This window comes from Bombus impatiens, unplaced genomic scaffold, assembly GCF_000188095.3.
Source record: "Bombus impatiens unplaced genomic scaffold, BIMP_2.2 scf_0653, whole genome shotgun sequence".
Taxonomy (NCBI): domain Eukaryota; kingdom Metazoa; phylum Arthropoda; class Insecta; order Hymenoptera; family Apidae; genus Bombus; species Bombus impatiens.
The window spans coordinates 22666-44370 of NT_177072.1; the positions used below are offsets into that span (position 1 = coordinate 22666).

The window sequence follows — 21705 nt, forward strand, 5'->3', positions numbered from 1 at the left end:
CGCCGCCGCCGCCGCCACCGCCACGAGCTTATCAGACGTACGCCGTTTTTCTTATTCTTATTCTCTCCCCCTACACTCCTCTCAGACGTCGTTTCTACAAGGCATTTCGTTCTGGTGGAACCTTTTGCCTCGAGACTCGTCTCGTTCCTCCTCTCGCCTTTTCCTTATTGGTCCACCGACCNNNCCACCGACCAAGTAATCTGTACTTGGTACGATTCCCTTCCCCTTTCAATTCTTTCTTTCTTCTCTTCTCATCGTTTATTTTCTTTTCTTCCTTTTTCTTTCATCCTGTACACCCTACTACTTCTTTCGTTTTCCTTCGTTTTCGTTTACGAGTCTGGCAGGTTATGTATCAAGTGCACAGGATGCGCTCGTAATAAAGCCTTGTTTTTTATTACGGTCCATCGAGTTCTTTATCAAGTCGCACACATAAATTTGTATTCACCCCGCGCCTCGTAAACGCGCGTTGGGTTAAATATTAAAGCGAAGGATTAGATCGCGACGCGACGCTGCTAAATTGGTCTCATTGAGGCGTACATCGGAGGAAATTAGAATGGCCGCGACGGTCGGGAAATGAGCCGCGGATTAACGAAACTGCGAACTGGTCTCACTATCTCGATCGGAGAACCCAGCGGCTTTTCAGAGGATCGTTATCGCGATGGAGACATTGGCGGCTGATATTCTCATCTCAACGAGACCGCAACCATTACTTAACACGAAACAACTAAAACTGTAATACCAGGTAAAATTTTTCCAAGGAAGAAAGCACATAAGAGCCTTCTGCCTAAATCTCGCATTCTTAATTATGATTAAATGTATAATCGTGTGTCCTGTATTTCTAAGGTCTTTTAATGTAATTAGATATCAAAACTTTCGATATATCTATGATTTTATGAAAAGTAATATTTATCATTTGAAATGACTGATGTGATTCAATGGACTTTAAATATCGCAAATGAAGATTTACGTTTATGTTTATTTAGAGAACTGTACTTTTCTACATAGAAGAACATTTTCGCTGCTATTTCGGTAATCAATTTTTTTATAGTGGTTCGGATGCTTTATGACACTTCCCCTGTCATAAAAAATAAGATTGAGAATCATAACCCTAATTTTGCCAATCGAAAAAATCACCGATGTGTACATATGTTTTAGTGCGTTTATTTTCAAGTTCTCACCATCATTTTGTATATTAATTTTATATTTTCTATATTCTAGCATATTAATATTATATATTAATCTATACTGTATATTATTTTATATTTATAATATATATTGTATTGTATAGTGTATATTATAATTTGTATTGTATATTGTATTATACATTGTATATTAATTTCATATTTTCATTGTATATTAATTTTACATTTTCTATAATTTTGTACATTAGTTTCATATTAAACGAAAATATTTAATGCATATTCGGAGTCTCCAATTATAATACGATCAACATCGAATCGCAAATGGAGCAAACTCTAATCAGTGAAGCCCTGAAAAAGTTGATACTCAGCAAAACCTTCTCATCTGCCTAATCGAGGCCAATATCACTGAATGCAAACCGCGAGCAAGACGTAAGAAACGTAAATGGATGCGTACAATACAACACCACTAACGCCAGAGTACTCAATCTGGTTCTCATTTGATTTTAGATGAAGCTTGACGAATTCTTCAAAAATGAAATCTTTCTTCCAACCATGTGCCTTCTGCTTCCCCTTCGCCAAGTTTATGGAACTTTCATAGCGATCAAAGTTTACAAGTTTATTGTTCAAACATACGGACGCTTAAAAATCTCAGTGAAATGGAATTTTATTATTCCGCTGTATTATAATGAAAATTGAATGAACAAAGATAGTAGTGGATTGATGGAGTTGCAAGTTTAGGAATTGCTTGTGTGATTCTCAATAGAGAGATGTTAGAGATGAAGGATTGAGTTACAAGGCTTTCGTGGATACGATTAACCCTCGATAGAGAGGGTGGAGTTAAAATGAGTTAGAATGTTTTTAGGAGTAGTGTGTTTAGCTGGTAGTCCTTTATTAAAAATTTGTGTAGTGACCTTCGTAGAAGCTTGAACTTAAGATGTAATTTAAAGTACTTGAATTATTAACCATTCTTTGTCCCTTAATATCAAATTGATACTATAAGAAAGCAATATAACAGGCAGATAAATTTGCATATTCTTCTATCGCAAATGCAAAATTATATACCGTTTTCCTAAATGTTCTTATAAAATTTTAGTTTTCTGCTTTAGAAGTAAACTAACATTGTAAATAGGTATTTTAGTTTGCATTAAATATTTTCACCTACTCAGAATTCTGCTTTTAGATAATTCAATGAAAGTTTGGGAATTTTCGCGTGTCGAATAACAGCTTGACATTCTGTGAGAACAGTCCATCATTCTGTAAGAAACTATATCCATTAGCTACTCGAACTCTCATTTCACGAAAATGGATCTGTTAGAACACAGGCGGCCGCGTACAGACATTGATGAATCTACAGATTCCAATTTATTACGCACAGCAAATAATTAATGATTTGTCTTTTGAAATCGAATTTAATGTATCCGCTAAAAATAATCAGAAAATATTTATTAATCGAACATCGCTCAAATAAACAAAATTTAGAACTGTAAAAAGTTGTATAAAGCATATGCAAATTCAAGAAAATTGAAATGTATCTATACTAATTTCAAATCGCACCATGTTTCCAAAAAACGATAATTTTTACGTAACTAGCATTAATGAATCCCATTAAAATTATCGCTTTTGTTGGTATGTTATGTTGTCATAATTGGACTCGTTTAATTACTTACTCGCCATTCAGCAAGATGCTGAGTTTAAACTGTTACGAACACGAATATCCAGACTTCTTTTCTCACCTACAACGTGCGTTATTTCCAAACCGGCGGCGATCTACCCTAATCGAGAGAACCGCGATCGCACGTGCGATTTCATCACCGATGATTCAGAGCAACGATGTAAGCAGTCACTTTAAAACTATCAAGTATCTTTACGAGAGACATTAATAGTCGTGAGACTTTATATCGAAAAGTGATAGCGACGATGTTAAAATCGGACCGACATACACAGCCGCATGATCATCCAGAGAATGAAATACAATTTTCCTGTTGAATTTATATAGGATGCCTTTGGAATGGTGTTGGAAAATTTATAGGAATATTTTGTAATTTGTAACTGACATGGAAATCTTGATAAATAGCAGACCACGGGAGCTCGTTACTTTGACTATTATCGTTAACAATCCGTGATTAATTGCCTCACACTTTACGCAATCAGCGGTATTAAAAATATCTTACACAGCGACTTCTCTTGATTGCGTAATCTCTATACCTCATTTTTCTCTCAATTCATATTTTCTGTTTTAAATACAGTGACTCGTGAGAGTATTTTATGGATGTATTATGTGTGTTGTACAAAATATATCGAAACTTTATTGATATTGTAATAAGGCCGACTGTCATGATTATATTAGAGAAATTTGAGATCTATCTGATAAATATATCTATCTAATAATTATAGAAACTGGAAAATATTTATGTACTACGTTTGTACAAAATATTTTGCAATTTCTATATGCATATTCAAATTTGGTTTAATCTTTACCAATACAAATATGATGGTCATATACCATTATAGAGGCAGTGAAATTTTAAAATGTTTGATACAACACATATATACTCGTAAAAGTTTTTCATGATGAGTATTACAGCACTTTTGTGGATCACTAAACAGCAGTTGAATTTATCTTTGTAAAGAAAATTTTCTTCCTACTCACTCCTAATGCATCAAAGGTTCCACAAACATACTTTTAAGAGTTTCCTAATGAAATTTCCATGCATTAAGCCTTCCTCACCCTCGTCAAACTCTGGCTGAAACTGTCTAAAATGTTCCACGTTGTTCGTAGAACATCCTGTACGCAATTTCCGGTTCGTTTCACCATCGAGCAACCTGCGCTTGATTCCTGGACCATTTTAGGATCCCCGTGCATGGAGATCGTCAGCCGGCACACGCGTGTGCTTTGCTACGAAAAGGAAACGCACGTCGAAAGGAGAGCACGCGGTTCGCGTTAACCATACAGAAAACTAACGGCGACTGTTGCGTGACGTATCTCTCGCGTTCTTCGTTTTTTCCCAATGCTGATTTGCCGGTACCATAAACATCATTAGTGCAGGACCATAGAAAATTGCGCATCCGCCTGTTCTAATTCTTACACGTTCAATTTTACGTATGCGGAACATTGTACTTATTTGAACAATTGAGTAATTATCTTGATGACTGTGTGATGAGAGAATGCAATATGACATGCTATAGTATCATGTATTTACTTTCATCAACTTTTCTTTTTAATTTGAAATGTATTTCCTTCTTCAAAAATTCTTAAATTTCATTTAGTAATTTACATAAGTGTTGCTAGACCATTAAAGTGGTTTCTTTAACTCAAGTAATATTTATTAATGACTCATTAGTAATATATATATATATTATATATATATATTATATATATATTTGTAACATATTAATAATAACAAAACATGTGAAAAATTTACGCTTCATAATGAACAGTAAATATGTTTTAAAACAATATGAGGAAGACAATGAAGATTAAAGTAAAGTAAAGTGAAGATTATTCAGTAAGAAAGTAGTATCACCTTTAAAAATGTACCGTACCACATTACATTCTTGCCAGATTAAAATGACAAATATATTTGCTGCCATTAAAACTGGTCTTAAACTTCAGTACATTATATCATCATATCAAATAGTCAACATCATGGTGCAGTACCCTACTGTTATCGATATCGTCGATATATGAGCCACGATTTACATGCGACATTTATATTCTTCATTCGCCTTTTCTCATTGCCCTTCTAAACTCTTTGCTTCGTTTTTCCACGATACCTTACAAACGGTCCACAAGGCAACAAAGATATAATATACGGTGTGTAGGTCACGAGTCTTTCCTCGGTACGCATAGGCCACGATACACCACGAACACGGCTATATCAGGATATTTTTCGAATTCCCTACTCGTGATATGATTAAAAAAGTGGAATTAGGACGCTTGTGCGTTCACCTCGTTGCGATCCCGGCGATCTATTAATTGTACTCTCGAAATCCGCTCGATGATGGACTTTCCTTCTCGCGCGACGATGCTCACAATTTAAGAGTGTCACGCCGCGCCGTCTGGAAGAATGCGCAATGGAATCCACGAGAAACTGGGACGGATGAAAGTGATTTTAGGAATCACTTGTGTGACACAGAGAATTTTGAATGAGAAGGAAATGTGAAATGGAAATGGTAAGCGACTCTGTAAATAGAGGGAGTTATTGTTGGGTTCTGAAATAATAATTTTGTGATATTTGTAGTTCTTGTAAAAATTATAACAATTGGAGAATCCTTGAATTTCATCTGAACTGTCACTTTAAACTTTCAACATTCTGAATCTAAAGTTCCCAAAATTTGTATCTTTTAAATCTTAGGGGTTTTGATAAGGATTTATATTAATTGTCTATTTTAATTGCTAAATTACTGTAAAAGAAATAATATTAGCTACACGATACGTTTGAAATCTTGACATTCTACGAGATTGCTATATCAGTCTCCGAGATATCAGAAAGTTGTTTCGAGAATCCTCTGCAATCCTATTACACACTATCTGATGTGACTAAATTCTCGAACACTGAAAAACTCCGAAAAATCTAGAAAACTTTGAATTGCTATTAAAAATACCACATAAGTGTTATATTCCACATTCTAAATCTCCAAATTCAGTACTTTGAAGATATTAATTTTATCAAAAATACCATGGTTTTAATAATTATCAAAATAAATAATCTCTCTCTATGCCATGTTTGAATAAATTTTATACTTCTACTCTTAAAGTATATGACTCTAAAATACTTCTGCATCTATCCAATTATCAAATTACCAAATTTTTAATCTTGTAAATCTCCCATCTCAAAATTTAAACTTCACGGTTTCAGCTAATTCACCCACGATTCTAAATTCCACACCTCTTAATTAGAAAAATCATGTCAATTATAGATCCTCCACTTATTAGAAATAAATTTATACTACGATCCACCTTTACAACGACCATTAACCAGTGCAAAAATCGCTGGAGGCAGCAGCCTGTACACCCGCGATCGATGAAAGGTCTGCAAAAACGTGCATAGTGGGCCGATAGTCGATCGCAGATCTTGGAACACGAGCACAGGTGCAAAGTCGGCGAACGATACCTGCGGCTACGCAAGGATCGTTCTCGTTGGAGGCGGCACACGAGCGGCGGTGGTGCTCGTGCAAAGTCGGGACAAGAAGGGGCAAACGTGGAAACAGAGAGAGGGAGAGAGGCCGGCTTTCGTCGCAGTAGCATCAGTCGCCGACACCGCGCGATACACTGCGCTTTGTACATCTTCGAGTCTCGTTTTGCCTTGTTCAAACGATCGTTCTTCGACGAGAAAAAGATTCTAATGCGAACTTAAGTCGCGATCACGTGTATCTGATCGTAATTCAGGGAATATTTACCGTGAATTTTCTGCCTGAGGGAGTTTGACATCAACGGATGGTATTTGAGAAGTTGGCGGTATAGCAACAAGTTGGGAGCAGCAAGTAATTGTTTTTAACGTTGTTAGTTTGGGAAATTGAGAATGCCAATGTGATGCGTTGAGGTTGTGGTTTATATAAGAATAATTTACTGACTGCAGTTTTTAGACCGCGAGATTGAAGTTTAGATGTGGTTATAGTAGCCGTTAGCTACCCCCGTAGCTGCGGTTTCGTTTGGAAAATTGGAATCGTAGCACGTGTATGTGATTTTGATAAAATTGAGAATCAGCGAGTGATTCTATTTAGTTTGGTTTATTTTTTGGAAATTAATTGCTTTCGCATTTGTTTCTAAATAGAGCTGTACTATTGTTCCAAGTTTAGTTTTTCAAAATTGGTACATATATATATATATGATAAATTTATGTTTGAGAAATGAAACTCAAATGAAAAGATTCAGAATGATAGGTAGTTACTTTATATTGTTAATATAAGGTTTATAAAGACATTTCTCGCTGAAAAATGCCAGCCGTGCGCAAGCAATAGATTTTCACAATGATATAGATCCTCGTGGGCGTGCGAGTTCATAACACACAAACTTCAATATTCTCTCAACGTACACACATAGTTCATAAACTTAAAAGCCTGGAAAGTGCAACTGGCCAGAGGCACTCAATTACGTGTTTATAAAACCTGAGAGATCCTGGTCATAATACTTCCTTCAGAATCCTTCCTACCAATCAAGGAATTCTACCAAAAACATCAACCGTTTTCAATGTAGCAAATAAATTAAGTTTCTCCGAATAACATTTCATAATCAAGCGTTTTAAACAAATGCAATTTCCAAATTCGACCACAGGTTTCCAGTTTATACATTGAATAAAGTTACCAAACAGGGGGAACCAAATGAAAGATCGGACAACAAATTAAAAGATTAACAAATTTTCAATCCGACAAATAAATTAAATTTCTCCGAATTGCGATTAATTAAGCATTTTAAAACAAACGATATTTCCAAATTCCACACAGGTTTCGTACGTTGCATAAAATTGCCAAACAGGGAGAAAAATCCGTTAATTACGATTTTAATTATCGTCGAAATTTTTTATGGTAGTTGCGCGCGCATGGTATCAATTCGTTATGATTATGAAAATTATTCGGTTCGATTTCACACTCGAGAACTCGTTTTGCGACTTCATCGCTCGTTCTTCGTACAGTCATCACTTGCGTTTTGCCACGTAACAACTATTGTCAAAGTTTTCTATTGTAACGTAATAACTTGTCTGAGGGTACAATGAATCGAAAATTTATTAAAAATCGAGCATTAGGCCAAGGTACATTAAAATGACGAAATTTTATGATCGATCGATGATATGATATAAAAGATTCGTCACGAATTGAAGTAATTTACAACTGCTCATTTTGAGGCCTCGATTGATTCAACTTTCCAACATTCCCGAAAGACTTCCTCTCGAGTATTGCACAAACTACCAAGTTGCCCTTTTCGATCGTTTTATTCGTTCGGTCAGTGATACATTCAAGAGCGCGTGATCGAATCAAGCAACCGTTATCGTAATTTATGCTAATGAATTTGGTTCGGGAGCTGGGATGAATTTAATTATGGTAGAATTCTGTATTGAATTGATAATCGTGGAGTGCATATAGCTTCTCGGATATAATAGAAATTTTTAGGTAAGATATAATTAGACAATCAATAACTTTGTAACGATTTATAGAATTATAAAATATATGATCATTCTTTTCTGATATTTCCAATAAAACTTCTATTTCATGTGTACATTTGTATAAGAAAATGTGTATAAGTATTTCGAAGGAAAAGAGTTTCGCCTATATGTCCCTAAAAAGATAACGGAAATTAATAAAAAAAAACTTTCTATCGTGAATGATACGAAATTTCCAAATAAAATACTACAGTATTTGACAAAAATTCATCGCAACAAAATTCAATACAATTCAAGCATAATAAAATTCCTCAAGCTGACGTTGTCGGATAAAATATTATTAATCACAATGACGCAGTGGATAATTATAACGAACGATGCTTTCGAAGCCAACATTTCATGGCAAGTTTACAATATTTCATTGATCCCTATAAAACTCCTTTTACAATTTCTCCATATCCGATTCAATATAAAGATACCACTTCGTAATACACATACATACGCACCAAATAAAAACGTCTGCTTTCATACACACAATAAACACACCCCCATTCTCCAATAGCCCGGCAACGAGTGGGTAAAAATCTCGAGAACCCGTGAACGCGCTCGACCACGAAGATCGTCAGACAGTCGCTCGTAAAAAAAGCTGGGACAAGCGGTTTAAGAGAGTCAAAATCCCCGCAGATAAATCAGCGGAGAGCCGAGGAGTCGTGACAGGTGGGGAGAACTTTCCGTGCGAGGCATCCGAAGGAATTCGCGGCGCGCGTCCCACGGTTCTTTTCGAGGAACGAAGACACGAAGAACTCGATTATCTGCGCGAGAAAACGAGTGGCTCGCGCTACCGTCACCCCAGGGAGAGACGCACGACAAAGACGTACGCTGCCTTCCAGACGATCGACAGCATGCTTCTGACGAAACCGGGCAAGTGGTGGTCCCGCGAGCCAGCGCGAATGCACGCGCGAAGGGTTGCGCGAGCGAGAAGAGCGAGCGTGCACGATACGGGCACGTAGTCTGTCCGAAGGTGAATAGAAGCGTGCGTGTGATGTCGATATCGCGGGCTCGATCCTGGCCGCTTCTGGACCCGTGCGCCAAGCAAGAACGCGAGAACGTTCGTTTGGAGAAGGTGCAGCAGAAACAAAAAGCAACAGGAGAGACAGAAGAGAAGAACTGTCATCCGCATAACAGCAGCCCTCAGGTGCAAGCAAGGCGACTTCTGTCGAGGCATTATTATCCAGAAGGAGGCTGGGGATGGGTGGTCACGGTCGTTAGCACGTTGGTACATTTGCTGGGACCAGGTTTGCAACTCTCCATCCCGGCCACTCTCGCGCTACCAGCTACCGTCAAGTTTTATCATCATCCTCTGCATACTGTCGGTGAGTTAGCGAAATGTGTATTTGCAGAAGTAAACATAGTAAAGTTGGCTATTCTGTTTGGAGATTTTGGGGTTGATGGTATATAGCTGATGAGAAGCGCAGGTGAATTGTTACTGGTTGGTTGATCTGGATGGTTATATCATATGGAGCAGATGCTCATTTTGAGTGGGGATCGAGGGAATCACACTATCGCGCTGCAATTCAGGGAGAATTCGTGTTAATTTGTGTTTTGTTGGCACCTAGTATGTGGAATGCGTTTCACAGAAAGGGTAGTAGGATAATTCTTTGTTTATGTATTTATAGGAAATACGGTTACTTTTATTAGAATCGTACGCTCTTAAATTTGGATTAGTTGTTACCATTTTGGAAGAATCGTTGGCTGTAAATATTTTAAGTTATGATAGTATATTCGGAGAGTGATATACTGTTATTAGCTACATACACCTTTTAACCACGGGAGACGCGAAATTGTGCAGAATGAAATATGAGGTACCCAAACATGGAACGGAGGATTTATTTTCGATGAAGTTTACGGTAACACTTTTGACGTATAATGCCTGTGATAGTTTTCCTTGTGGCACAAAGATAATAGCAATTTTCATAAATTCTTTTTTATTGCACCATTATCGTTACAATGTACGACCACACGAAACAAATGTTTAATTAGAGGTTTGCCATGATTTATTTTATAGCAACCACACATTTGATGGAGAAACGTGAAAAGAAGACACCTCCTTATAGAAGCTTAGGTTCGATTTAACAATCTTGTCCAAAATTTACGACACGCAAATGGCTTCTCTGGTTATGCAACCGAGTGGCGAACCTCCATCAAGTTTATGAATATAACTTCCTATTGAAATTGTCTTTTAATTGGCAAAGTCCACGCGATTGTTTCTACCTCTTGGTAAAATTTAATAGGTAATTGGAAAATGTGGTATCTAGTATACGAAGCTTACAATCCAACTTATCTGATTGACAAATTGAAGATGGAAATTACAAAGTGGAAACTATTGACTTCGGTATTTGTAAAATTACGAATTTGCATAATTGCAACAAGTTTAAAGATTTTAAATTCTCCAAGTTCTGGATTTATTGAAATAACTTGATAATTATTGAAATTAAAAATGTTTGAATTTATAAAATCATACTTTTTAAATATTATGTACGTAATACTTATCGATTGCATTAGACAACTCGATTTTCTAGCTAATAGTAGAAATTTTTCTGTTTCATCCCTAACCATTCTGTTTTCCTCGATTTCTTACGTCTTTCCTTCAGGGTGCTCTTAAAGGCAACATATGAGACAAGAGTTTTTATAGGAGGAACTTGCAGTGGCAGTTATGAAAGGCATTTATCACAGTTTTCAAACTCGATCACTCTTATTAACACCAGCACTATAGTATCAATCAGTACATTTGTCAAAAGGGATAAATGTTTCATACAACTAATGAAATTATAAATACAGAGATGTTTCGCGTAAAAGAACTTTCTATACGTTGCGAATATCCTTGTATTATATCCTGAATATTCCAAAACATTTTTCAAATGATATAAAATATTTTAGAAAATTGTTTAGAGAATTCTAGAAAATAAATTAAAATCTATAATATATTACTTTTTACGAAAAACGTTTAAATCAACACAAGACGATTCCTATACTTGGATTAAAAAAGATTTAAAGGTTATTGCTTTGATTTAATGTTTTATATTTCCAAGTTTATGTCAATAATAAAGAGAAATATATTTTTCTTAGCAATAAAATGCGTTAGAGACTCGTATAATATTAGGATATCACGAATGCAAAGACCGTTTGTTGTTTCTAAAAATAAACGCTGAGTGCTCATACTAAGTTTCATAGCCCGCGGTAACGTTTATATCATATTGCGTTTACGACTAGCGCTCAGGGCACATCATATAGTGACATCTTTCAACGTCGTCAAAAGTCTAGGGAATTTACGTGACTTTTAACCTGAATTACCGACTAGGACAGAGTTAACATCATAGCGCACTCTACATTTCAACCGTGTAAGATCCAAAGAAAGCAGTCGATATAAAGTAAACTGCTCGTTTTTCATTTACTCTTTTGTCCATCAGTCGGAATTTGCAAAATATGGTGGTTTCTTTAAGAAGTTCACAGTTCTGACGAGTTTTATGTAAGTTTCAGCTTAAGAGAATTTCATTAATATACTATATCTCCTCGCAATTATTTCTTAGTGAAACTTTACTTCTAGGAGATAAATCATTGATAATGTTTACAGAAGAAATATATGTTCTAACTAATCAAAAATATGATTCTCCTTTCAGCAGAATATAAATAATTCATATTTGAAAAATATTATAAACATCTTTAAACTAGCAAACATAGAAATATATAAATGTATATATAAGTTTCATAGGTTGTACAATATAATACATACTCCGACTAATTTATTCATTCATTCAAATCAGTCCTATCATTCAAATGAACAGAAAGAAGAGCAATTACAATAAAGAGTAGGCAAGCTTAACTATCTCAATTATTTCAACACCTGCTATACAATGAATCGCTGAGAGTTATTAAAACCAAAATCATTAGGTTATTTTAATAGTAAAATTGTCCAAACCATAATGCAATCCTATTGCGCAATTTTAAGTATATCAATAAAACTTGATCTTCACTTTTAATTAAAATAAGAAGAATTCAAAAACTACGAATGATATAGTGCGACGCAAATGACGGTATCGTTTTATCGCAAACATAATAATCTACAACCCATAACAAAGATCTGGAACGATTTCTTGCAGACCTTCCGAACACGTCATCCTGACGTGTAATAGCTGGCAGCCGGTTCTTTTCTCAACATAGCACGATGGTATCGGTCAACATCGATCGAACGATTTGGCCCTGTCTAACTCTGATATTACATCAACATTTAATCCTAGATCTGGACATGTATTCGGCCATGAAAATGTGAGCCACATTCAAAGGTTGACAGTGCGCAGATTACAAACGGCATTAATTACGAGCACGAAATGTATCTGGAGGCACTATGTTTATCGTTATATCTACATCGACAGATCGCTACTTTCATTGCTACTTTGATCTACCTATTCTTATAAAACTACTCCAATTTGATGCATCAAGGATTCCAACTTTAAATATCTTTTATTATTAAAACACAATATTCCCAACAAAATAATATTTACATAAACTGCCCTAGAATAAGTAATACAAAAGCTCTGTTGAGTACACGTATGCTTGATTCACTTCAGTAATAAAATCACTTTAATTCAGTGCGCGTTGAACCTACCTCATGGAGAATTAATTATCAACAAATTTGCGTTTAGCCAATTAATTTTTAAACTCTATCTTCTCATAAACATAGCTTTAAATAAGAGTTTTTATTTTTATTCGACTTGTTTTCGCGGATAACCTCCTGTCTGAGTAATTGTGTCTACTAATTGCTAATAGTAAATTAGTTTACTTTAGACCATTAGTATGTCATTAATGAATTATTGTAGTTATTAATAATTAATTTGCGTTAAAATCATCCAATACGTTCGTAATAAACGCGGGCAGTCCGTCTTATCCACTTCATACATTTCTAATATCTCATAAAACAAAATAACATTGTTATTAAATGGACTTTGTTATTGATTGAAATGGAAATTGTTATTAAATGGACTTTTGGAGTTTGATATTTAATTGATTCACACAGATTCAGTTTTTACGTTCTGTATTTCACCACCATGTACAGCCATATGAACACACCGGATACACTTAGATAATTAACACGTGGTCGGCGCCTAAGACAAAGGAGCATCGTTAGAAGTCATACCAACTTAGCATGTAGGAACTAGTGATCATGCCAACCTAACATTTCCTCAACAGAAACCAAAAAGCAGACTACCGAAGCGTCCTGTTTTGCGACCAAGTTTTCAGGACAGAAAAAAATAAAAAAAAAGTACATAAAAAAGCTCCGCTCCCCAGCGACTTAAACCCAAAAATTGTATTATACAACGAAAAATGTAAAGCGCCGACACATAATACAGCATGGCTACGTCGTACCTCCGCGTATCGGTACCTTTGCCTAACATATCATTACAAAAATTCACCGTTTATTCTTGGGCTCAATAAACAACTTTAAATCGTTTAAATCGTTTCCTCAACAGAAATAACGCTAGCGGCGAGATTAATAAGGACATGTAAAAGTGTTTAGATTAGTGTCGCACGGTGCGCTTATTATTATTATATGTCAATTCATACAGCGAGAATACTTAATTTATGCCGGGTTTATGATCCGAGTCACGTCACAATGACGTGTCGTTTAATGTCCGCTGATGATACACATCGGCTGATGGAAGGTAAATACGGAAAGCCCACAAATTCATATATGTATTTTGTTCGAATAGGGGAGAATAGAGAAGCGAGTAAAGACGAGCAACTACAATGGACAGGGATTTTCGATGTGTAAGGGGTGAAAGCGCGTCGCGAAACGAAAGGGCTTTCCGACGCAAATGAAAAAGTTAGGATCATCGCGGCGATTTCGTCTTTTTTATTCTTGGTCTGACAAAATTACTCACGATCTCCGAGATCTCTGAGCATAATTCTATGATACTGGAAAGAATGGAGGCTGACGGAGGCTTGCGTCGGATGAAACGCTCGGGTAGATTAAACCGGAGACGCTTTGGGGAGTTTGACAAGCGTCTTCTGGCGACGTGGGTGGTGTTTCGTTTTAGATTCGCCTGCTCTGTTGCAAGAAATGCAGAAAATTATAGAAATTGCCAGGGATATTATAGGAATATATTAAGATCATCACCTATTTGAATATTCCCCCCGAATTTCCTTAGAAAGCACTGGTTATTATACTAATTATGAGAAATATTAGTTGAATGCCCTGCAATTTATAGACAATGGATACTTATGCAAATTTAAATTTATATAATTTCTATGGTTAATATTTTTTAGTTATACGTTTAGTTGTTGTGTGTTTTATTGTGCACTTTCTTTTTAAAGGAAGGAAGGTTATTCTTTATTGGGATATTAAACTTCCCTTGGTTTATTAAAAAATGCACATAGAGTAGTGAAAATTGCAACTCATTTTCCTCATCATGAAAATTAAGTTCTGGCTTAATAAAGTGCATTGTGAAGCTAAACATGTTCGGGGTGCATAAAGTGTCTGAAATACGCTTACAAGCTGCATCACGATCTCTTAAAGAAATATACCGCAAGAAAGTATATCAACTAACGAAGTATCTTAATCGAATGGAGCTACGTGGGAAGAATTGACTTGAACAACAAGCTTTTCTGCACGAGATATCTTATCTATGCTTCGGCTATAACTTTAAATACATTTCTCTCACGAAGAAAGCTTTTTCGCTCACCATGACAACCAATCTCCCTATCAAACGAACCACTATGAACCTTCTTTAATAAAAATTATCATTAAGCAATAACAAATGACCATAAATTAACCAACAGGAAACAAATAAGTACAATTGAGGAACTTTCACAGTAATTCAAAGGAGTTTGAATATTTTCGTAAGCCATTGTAAATAAAAAATTAAAGTAAGCAAGTCAAAAATAAGCAAGTGTTCACATCTTACTTTCAGCAGTAATGTATACAGCCAGCCATAGGCCAGTCATGTTTTAAAAGCTCACTCAACAACTTTTGTTTTATTTTACATAAGAATATAAATGAAATAACAAGGTTATAATAAAATACTTAGAAAATAAAAGCAGGGACAAGCATACAGTTTGTAGTAAATGTTAGTTATTGCTCGAATACTTATAGCCTACAGTGGATGTTTACCATAAATCTGTAGGTTCTTTTACTCAAAGCTCCTCAATCACCAACTGTACAAACAATTACTTCAAGTATCACTCTCACATTCTTCAAACCCTTTGAATACTTTCCCGAAACAATTACATTTCTACCTTCGTTTCAAGTAACAAATCGACGAACGTTACTTACGCAACAAGCTCGTTGGAAGCAACATTTCTCGCGCATAATTGCTTCGCTTTTGCCGTCGGAACAACGGCTACCTGAACGTTCCGCGAACATACAAAGTGGCTGGAGCAACGGGCGCGGAGGGGGTTTAGAAAAAGAGAGAGGGATTCCTCCGGCTTCGGTTCCAGAAGCGCAGCTGTCGAGCGTGGCCGCGCGGACAGCCGCACGATTCTTGGCCGACGCGGTTCTCCGGCCAGTTTGCGTGCTGAGCGTGGCGCGCTCGGTTGCTTACTTGTCGTATCTTCGACAGCCTTCAGATCGTCGAGATATCTGTATTCAAACCGTATAAAACCGGGTCCTATATACGTTGTCACCAAAATCGCGAACCGGTTGAATTTGTCTTAAGCCAGAGAATTTCTCCGAATGAGACTCTAATTACTGTTATAACATTGAAATGTAACAGAATCGTGTAGTTGCAATTGTCAAGTATGCATTGTAACTTTCCTCTTCTAAAATGACGTTTAGAAGTCGCATTTAAAAACGGAAGAAAAGAAAATGAATAAAGAAAATTAATAACAGGAGATGGTTTTGTAAAATAGAAAAAAGTAGATGATATAAAATGTGTATTAACTCAAGCGTTGAATATCATCATTTTACAAGTCCAAATTGCAAAATCTTCAACTGGATGATTCATGGAACGCAATTGAACACGTAATTTGATTGTCACGACTTAATCTCGCATTTTCACTCTGGTGGACAGTAAGTAAAGAATCAGAGATCCTTTGGTGGAGGGGAAATGGAAGAGGCAGAGGAGACAGAGAATCGACGACGAAAACGGCGAAGACGACGAAGACGCGAATGGGAAGAGGTTTGAGAACACCGGATAATGGCTGCCTCTCGCGTCGATCTGGAAATCGGCGACGATCGAACGACAGTCAATAAGTCATCGCTCCTTTGTGAATCTCTGACTTCGGAAGATTCAAGTGTCACCAGCGATAGCGAGAGAAAGCGAAGGATTACGAATCAAAAAGGCGGAATGAGAGGACTCGTCGTCGTGGAGGACCATCGCAGGACATCCAGCGAGGACGTCCAAGGACAAAATTTGACGGTTCACGAACCTCCAGATAAAAACAGATCGCTTCTCGCTCAAGATGGAAGGAGCAAAAGTACGAGAAACGCAGAACTTGCTGACAAACCGAAAAGTTCGCGGCAGTATGACGCATACAAGTTTCCCACTGAGCACAAACGGCTTAGCGTAAACTTTAGGCCAGATAACTCAATACAGATTAAGAAACAGAGGGTCGTGAAGTCGAAAAAGAAGCCGGAGAACACGCAGACATCGATCTCTGGTGTCATCTATAAATTAGTAGGTTCGACCAGGCAGCGTGGATCGAAAGAGAATGTTGGTAAAAAGGATCGACGCGAACTTTCACCGCGATATAGACCACGGAATCACGCGAATTTGATCGTTGATACGGCGGAAAGTACAATTGAGAGAAGGTCTCGAGCAGAAGTGCCTCGTAAACTTGCCGATTCTCCGAGAGACAGACCGATAGTAAAAGGGCGCGAGGACATCGAAAGGGGGGTAACTCGATCATCCACGAGCCAGGAAAGTCCTCGTGTCAGTGAACCCCGATCCTCCAACAACGTGACGCCTGTTCGTAAAGTCGGAAAACACGTTGGCCAAACTATGTGTCCAAATTGTGATGAACTGCATCTTTCTTACGAAAAGTCTTATCTGCCTAAATATTCAGGATTTTTAGAGTGTGAAGGACTAGCGTACGAAGAGAACTACGTAAAGGAGGCGAATGGAAAGAAATCAAGGCACGAGACCCCTGTTGCGTCGTTGCTATATCACAGCAGGTCTTTGCCACGATTATCTGTACACGACAGCGGTGTCGCGTGCAGTGGAAACGAACAATCGCCTGCCGCCGGCCACGCGCACAATTCCAAACAATTGTTGACTGATTTAAAGCAACTGCATACATTGAAACAACATTATTATCCGGAAGGAGGCTGGGGATGGATCGTGATGTTTGTTGGTATGCTGGTGCAGATGCTGTCCTATGGAGTACATGGGGCCAGTGGCATCTTCCTGCTGCAGGTGGCTGACAAGTTTGCCCATGCTGTGTACTGGAAGTCAGGTTAGTTTGTTTTGGGAAATTGTTCCGAAGATTTGGTTGAGGGGATAAGAATATTATTTGGTATGATAGACGATTTATATACAATGGTTCGTGTAGATGTTTGTACACTTACAAAACTTTTCTCGCGTGTTGTATGAATGATTATATATATATATATATATATATATATATATATATTATATATATAATCATTTTAATTAACATTGTATTGAAGTTTCAGTTTTATTATAATCACTCATTTATTCTGTACATAATTTTTATTATATTTGTATTTGATTCTTTAACATATATTTATATAATATTATATAGTAATGAACAATCTAATAAAAAAAGATAATTAAAATGATTTATAAAAATGAGATATATATATATATATACATATATATATATACACACACACACACACGTATGTATATATATGTGTGTGTGTGTGTGTGTATGTGTGTGTGTGTATATATATATATACATATATATACATATATATATGTTTATATGTATATATGTACATATACAAATATATATGCTACATTTTTTACAAATTAAAAACTAATCCACCATTTGTCAATAATTTTGTTACTAACACAATAGACCTTGCATTAATTATACAAATTATTAATATTTTATTAATTCAAAAAAATATATGAAATATAATTTTAGATTAGGATCGGCTGTGTTTTCTATTTGTGCTCACCTTATCGGACTACGTTGGGAATTAAGGGGGACTGAACATTTAGAGAAAGAAAGGGCATGTATAATAGTATCAAATCATCAAAGTTCTTTAGATGTACTGGGAATGTACCAAGTATGGCCAATAATGCAAAAGTGCACAGTTATAGCAAAAAAACAGATTTTTTATGCATGGCCATTTGGTTTAGTTGCTTGGCTTTGTGGATTGATATTTATAGATAAAATGCAGTCAGATAAAGCCCGTTCAATTTTAAATAGTGCTGCAGTCTATCTCAAGGAAGACAAGGTAATTATATATATATAATATATATAATATAATATATATATATATACATATATATAAGTTATATAAAAATTTTGAAAGTATATATACTGTATCCACAAGAAGTATATGCGCATTATTGTATTTATTATAACATTTACGTAGTAATTTATTATGTCCAAACATATTAAAATTACGTGTTCATTCCTGTATTTTCGTGCATAGTCTTCAATCCGCTTTTAATTTACTATACAAACTTTATAATAAATTCACTATTCAAACACCACACGTATCAGTACCTCGTGTTGCAACAGGACGATGTACAAGTACCAATTTAACGTTCAGTTTCAAACAATTTATTCACGTGTATGTAGCCATTTGCTCGTCCAATTCGATCATCTACTCATTTGCATAACAAATCGATCGACGAATTGTTGAAACCATAGTAATGCCGATTTTTCTTATGTGTCATTTAACATTAGACTTACACGGAGCGTGCATGTTTTTAACATATTAGCTATCATAGTAAGTTGGAGTAGCGCGTTTCTTTCATTTTTATTCATTTAATACTATAATATTTTTATGAGGTTTGGGTTAGGTACTAACCACAGCAGGTACATATATTTTTTCAAGAGTATCTCCGTCCCTCTGATTAATTATGAAGAAAATAATTTAGAATGTGTAATTTCACTTGGTTTAGTAATTCTTTAGTAAATCAATCAGTAATAAAATCCAAATATATTAACTAACATAAATAATCGAGAAGAAAGAAAAAGGAACAGAAGAAGGAAATGAGTAATAAAATTGGAACATTAACTACCGACAGAGTTTCAGTCTGTTTCAATTCGGCCATAAAACGGCGCAGAACGTTATCGCGATTGAAAGGGGCAGAAAGTTGCAACGTTGTGGGAATAGTCGGTGAAATTAAAGAGCGTCAGCTGGCTGGGCCGTGTGAAACAAGGCTGAAATCACGATGCATCTTTCACCTTGTTGCCCGTCCACTAGCGCTTTGTCTGCGCGCAACTGTTTCTCTCGTTTCCGTGGCCACGAAACGTGCATGGTCAGGCACGTATATCGCTCTTTGGCGAACGTCCAAGCGGCACGAGTGTCGCCGAGTATTCTTACATCTGCCGCCTAATAAACGAGATATGAATCGCGTTAATTATACATCACACCTTCTCGCCGTTCGTTTACTTCGGTTCGTGGCTACGCTTGGAGAAAAAGATGCGAATGAATGCCACTTGGCAAACGTTCCACCCCTTGTTGTTGGCAAACTTTACGAGTCTTCGATGAGTTATCTTCGATGAGGTCTCACATTGTGAGATTCTAGTAGTAGCTTTCGTCGCAATATGATTTTCTACACATCTTTGATTCCTATCTCTGTAGTTGATGATATGAAATAGTCGAACTTCCTATAATTACAAGCCAAACTGATCAACTCCACTCTTTACCTCCTATCTTATATAACATACAATTATTCATACACATTACCTAGTATACAAAAAATAATTTAAACATATGAAACTCACCAGTATTCTACATGATTCGATTGCGACTTGATAAGAAAAGATTCTAATGATATCGATTTATTAGGAACTTAGTAATGAATGTAATATTAGGGTTTACTGAGTTTATTCTATTACGAATCAAAATCTACTTTTAATTGTTTTATGTAAGAAGAAAGATCAGAGTTAATTGTAAATTTTAAATGATTTCAAAGGGCATAGCAATTTCTGATGAATTGAAGTAACATGGAAAGGCAAATATGGATATGTATTTCAATATATTCTAGTTGAATCAACAAACATAAGTTTCTCAATACACTTTGCGCACCATAAGCAACATCTTGGCGAAACCACAGGGAAAATCTACACAGGCTCGGGATGGAGTCGGCAGGTCTAATAATCCCTAGAAAATATTCGCAATTCTAAGGAGATGGCGCGTTGTCCCTCTACTGTTTCTCACACGTGGCCTAGTTATCTCTCGAAACGGAAGCAGGCGTTCTCTTATCGAAATAGTAATAGCTAAACTGAATTGGAAAGCAGACGGCTATTCAATTATCATAAAACACACGAATGAAACGCGGAAACAATATATTTTTGCTCGCTTTCCTTTCATAAAATATCCATAACGATTTCCAATTTAATGATATTTTACTGATATTGTCTACGATCAGATTAAATAAAGAATCTTCGATTTCAAATGTTATAAAATTAAATTTATAGGTAGACACAACTTTATCAAAAAGTCTCGACAAATGTATTTACTGCACAAAATTCTATAAATCTATGCATTAGAACTACATTTATTTGAATTCCATTTACTGAATTGAAATTTTAGTTATTACCCGGTTAATTGAGCTACTGACTGATCTTTTACCCTTAGGAATTTATTACGATACAATCGACCAGCAGTCAGACCAGAAAATTTTGAGAAACTTTTCAAAGCAACATTTTCTCTAAAATTCCTGCAGACAACGGTAATTTCTCAAAATTTCATCCACGGCTTCTTTCGAACTCGTTCCACTAACGAAGCTGCAATAGTGGTTCATGAATCGGCCAATAAAGACGAATTGCTCTCTCGCCTTTACGTCATCCACGGGTGCTCGATGTCAGTGAAACGATTCGAAGACTTACCGTCTAGGAATGACGTCATAATAGAATGTTGATCCTGTTCTCGTTTGAGAAAGCGTTGTTCATGAGTGCGTGCACACTTGAGAGCAGGTGAGGGACTCGATTATTCAGGTGGGCCTAGTTCCTATTCAAAGACGACTAGAACCCTCCAAATCACACGATCGAGAGTAGAATTCCAGCTGACTCGGTGACTGCTCTTTGCTCGAAATTCATGAGAACTGTTCCTTTAATTATGTTTATTGTAAGGTATATTAAATCTAGAAAGGTCGATCGTACGAATTATGACGCGTTCGCTCGATTTTCTCTATTTCTGGCTGTTTTCATCGGTGTCGTGACCTCGTTATGAAAACGGAAGACAGCGGTTGACAAATTGCTGGCATTTATGTAAAATAGTGGAACCACGTGATTTTCATATTTAAGTAGCATGAGATAAAATG

The 21705-nt window shown here is 36.2% G+C and overlaps 1 protein-coding gene across 3 annotated transcripts in view; it reads left to right on the forward strand.

Annotated features, from left to right (window-relative positions):
* LOC100748465 (monocarboxylate transporter 2-like) overlaps nt 1-21705 on the forward strand; it is a 63399-nt gene that overhangs the window by 12531 nt on the left and 29163 nt on the right. The window contains exons 1-2 of one of the 3 annotated variants that reach the window (XM_024369994.2): nt 6406-6626; nt 8924-9612. The exons of 1 other annotated variant lie outside the window; for it this stretch is intronic. In XM_024369994.2, the coding sequence (XP_024225762.1) occupies nt 9282-9612 (331 nt within the window). In that variant the 5' untranslated portion in view covers nt 6406-6626; nt 8924-9281. Of the gene's footprint in view, nt 1-6405; nt 6627-8923; nt 9613-15728; nt 17687-21705 lie in introns of those variants that run through there. One more of the 3 variants, XM_003492153.4, reaches the window with a different exon arrangement.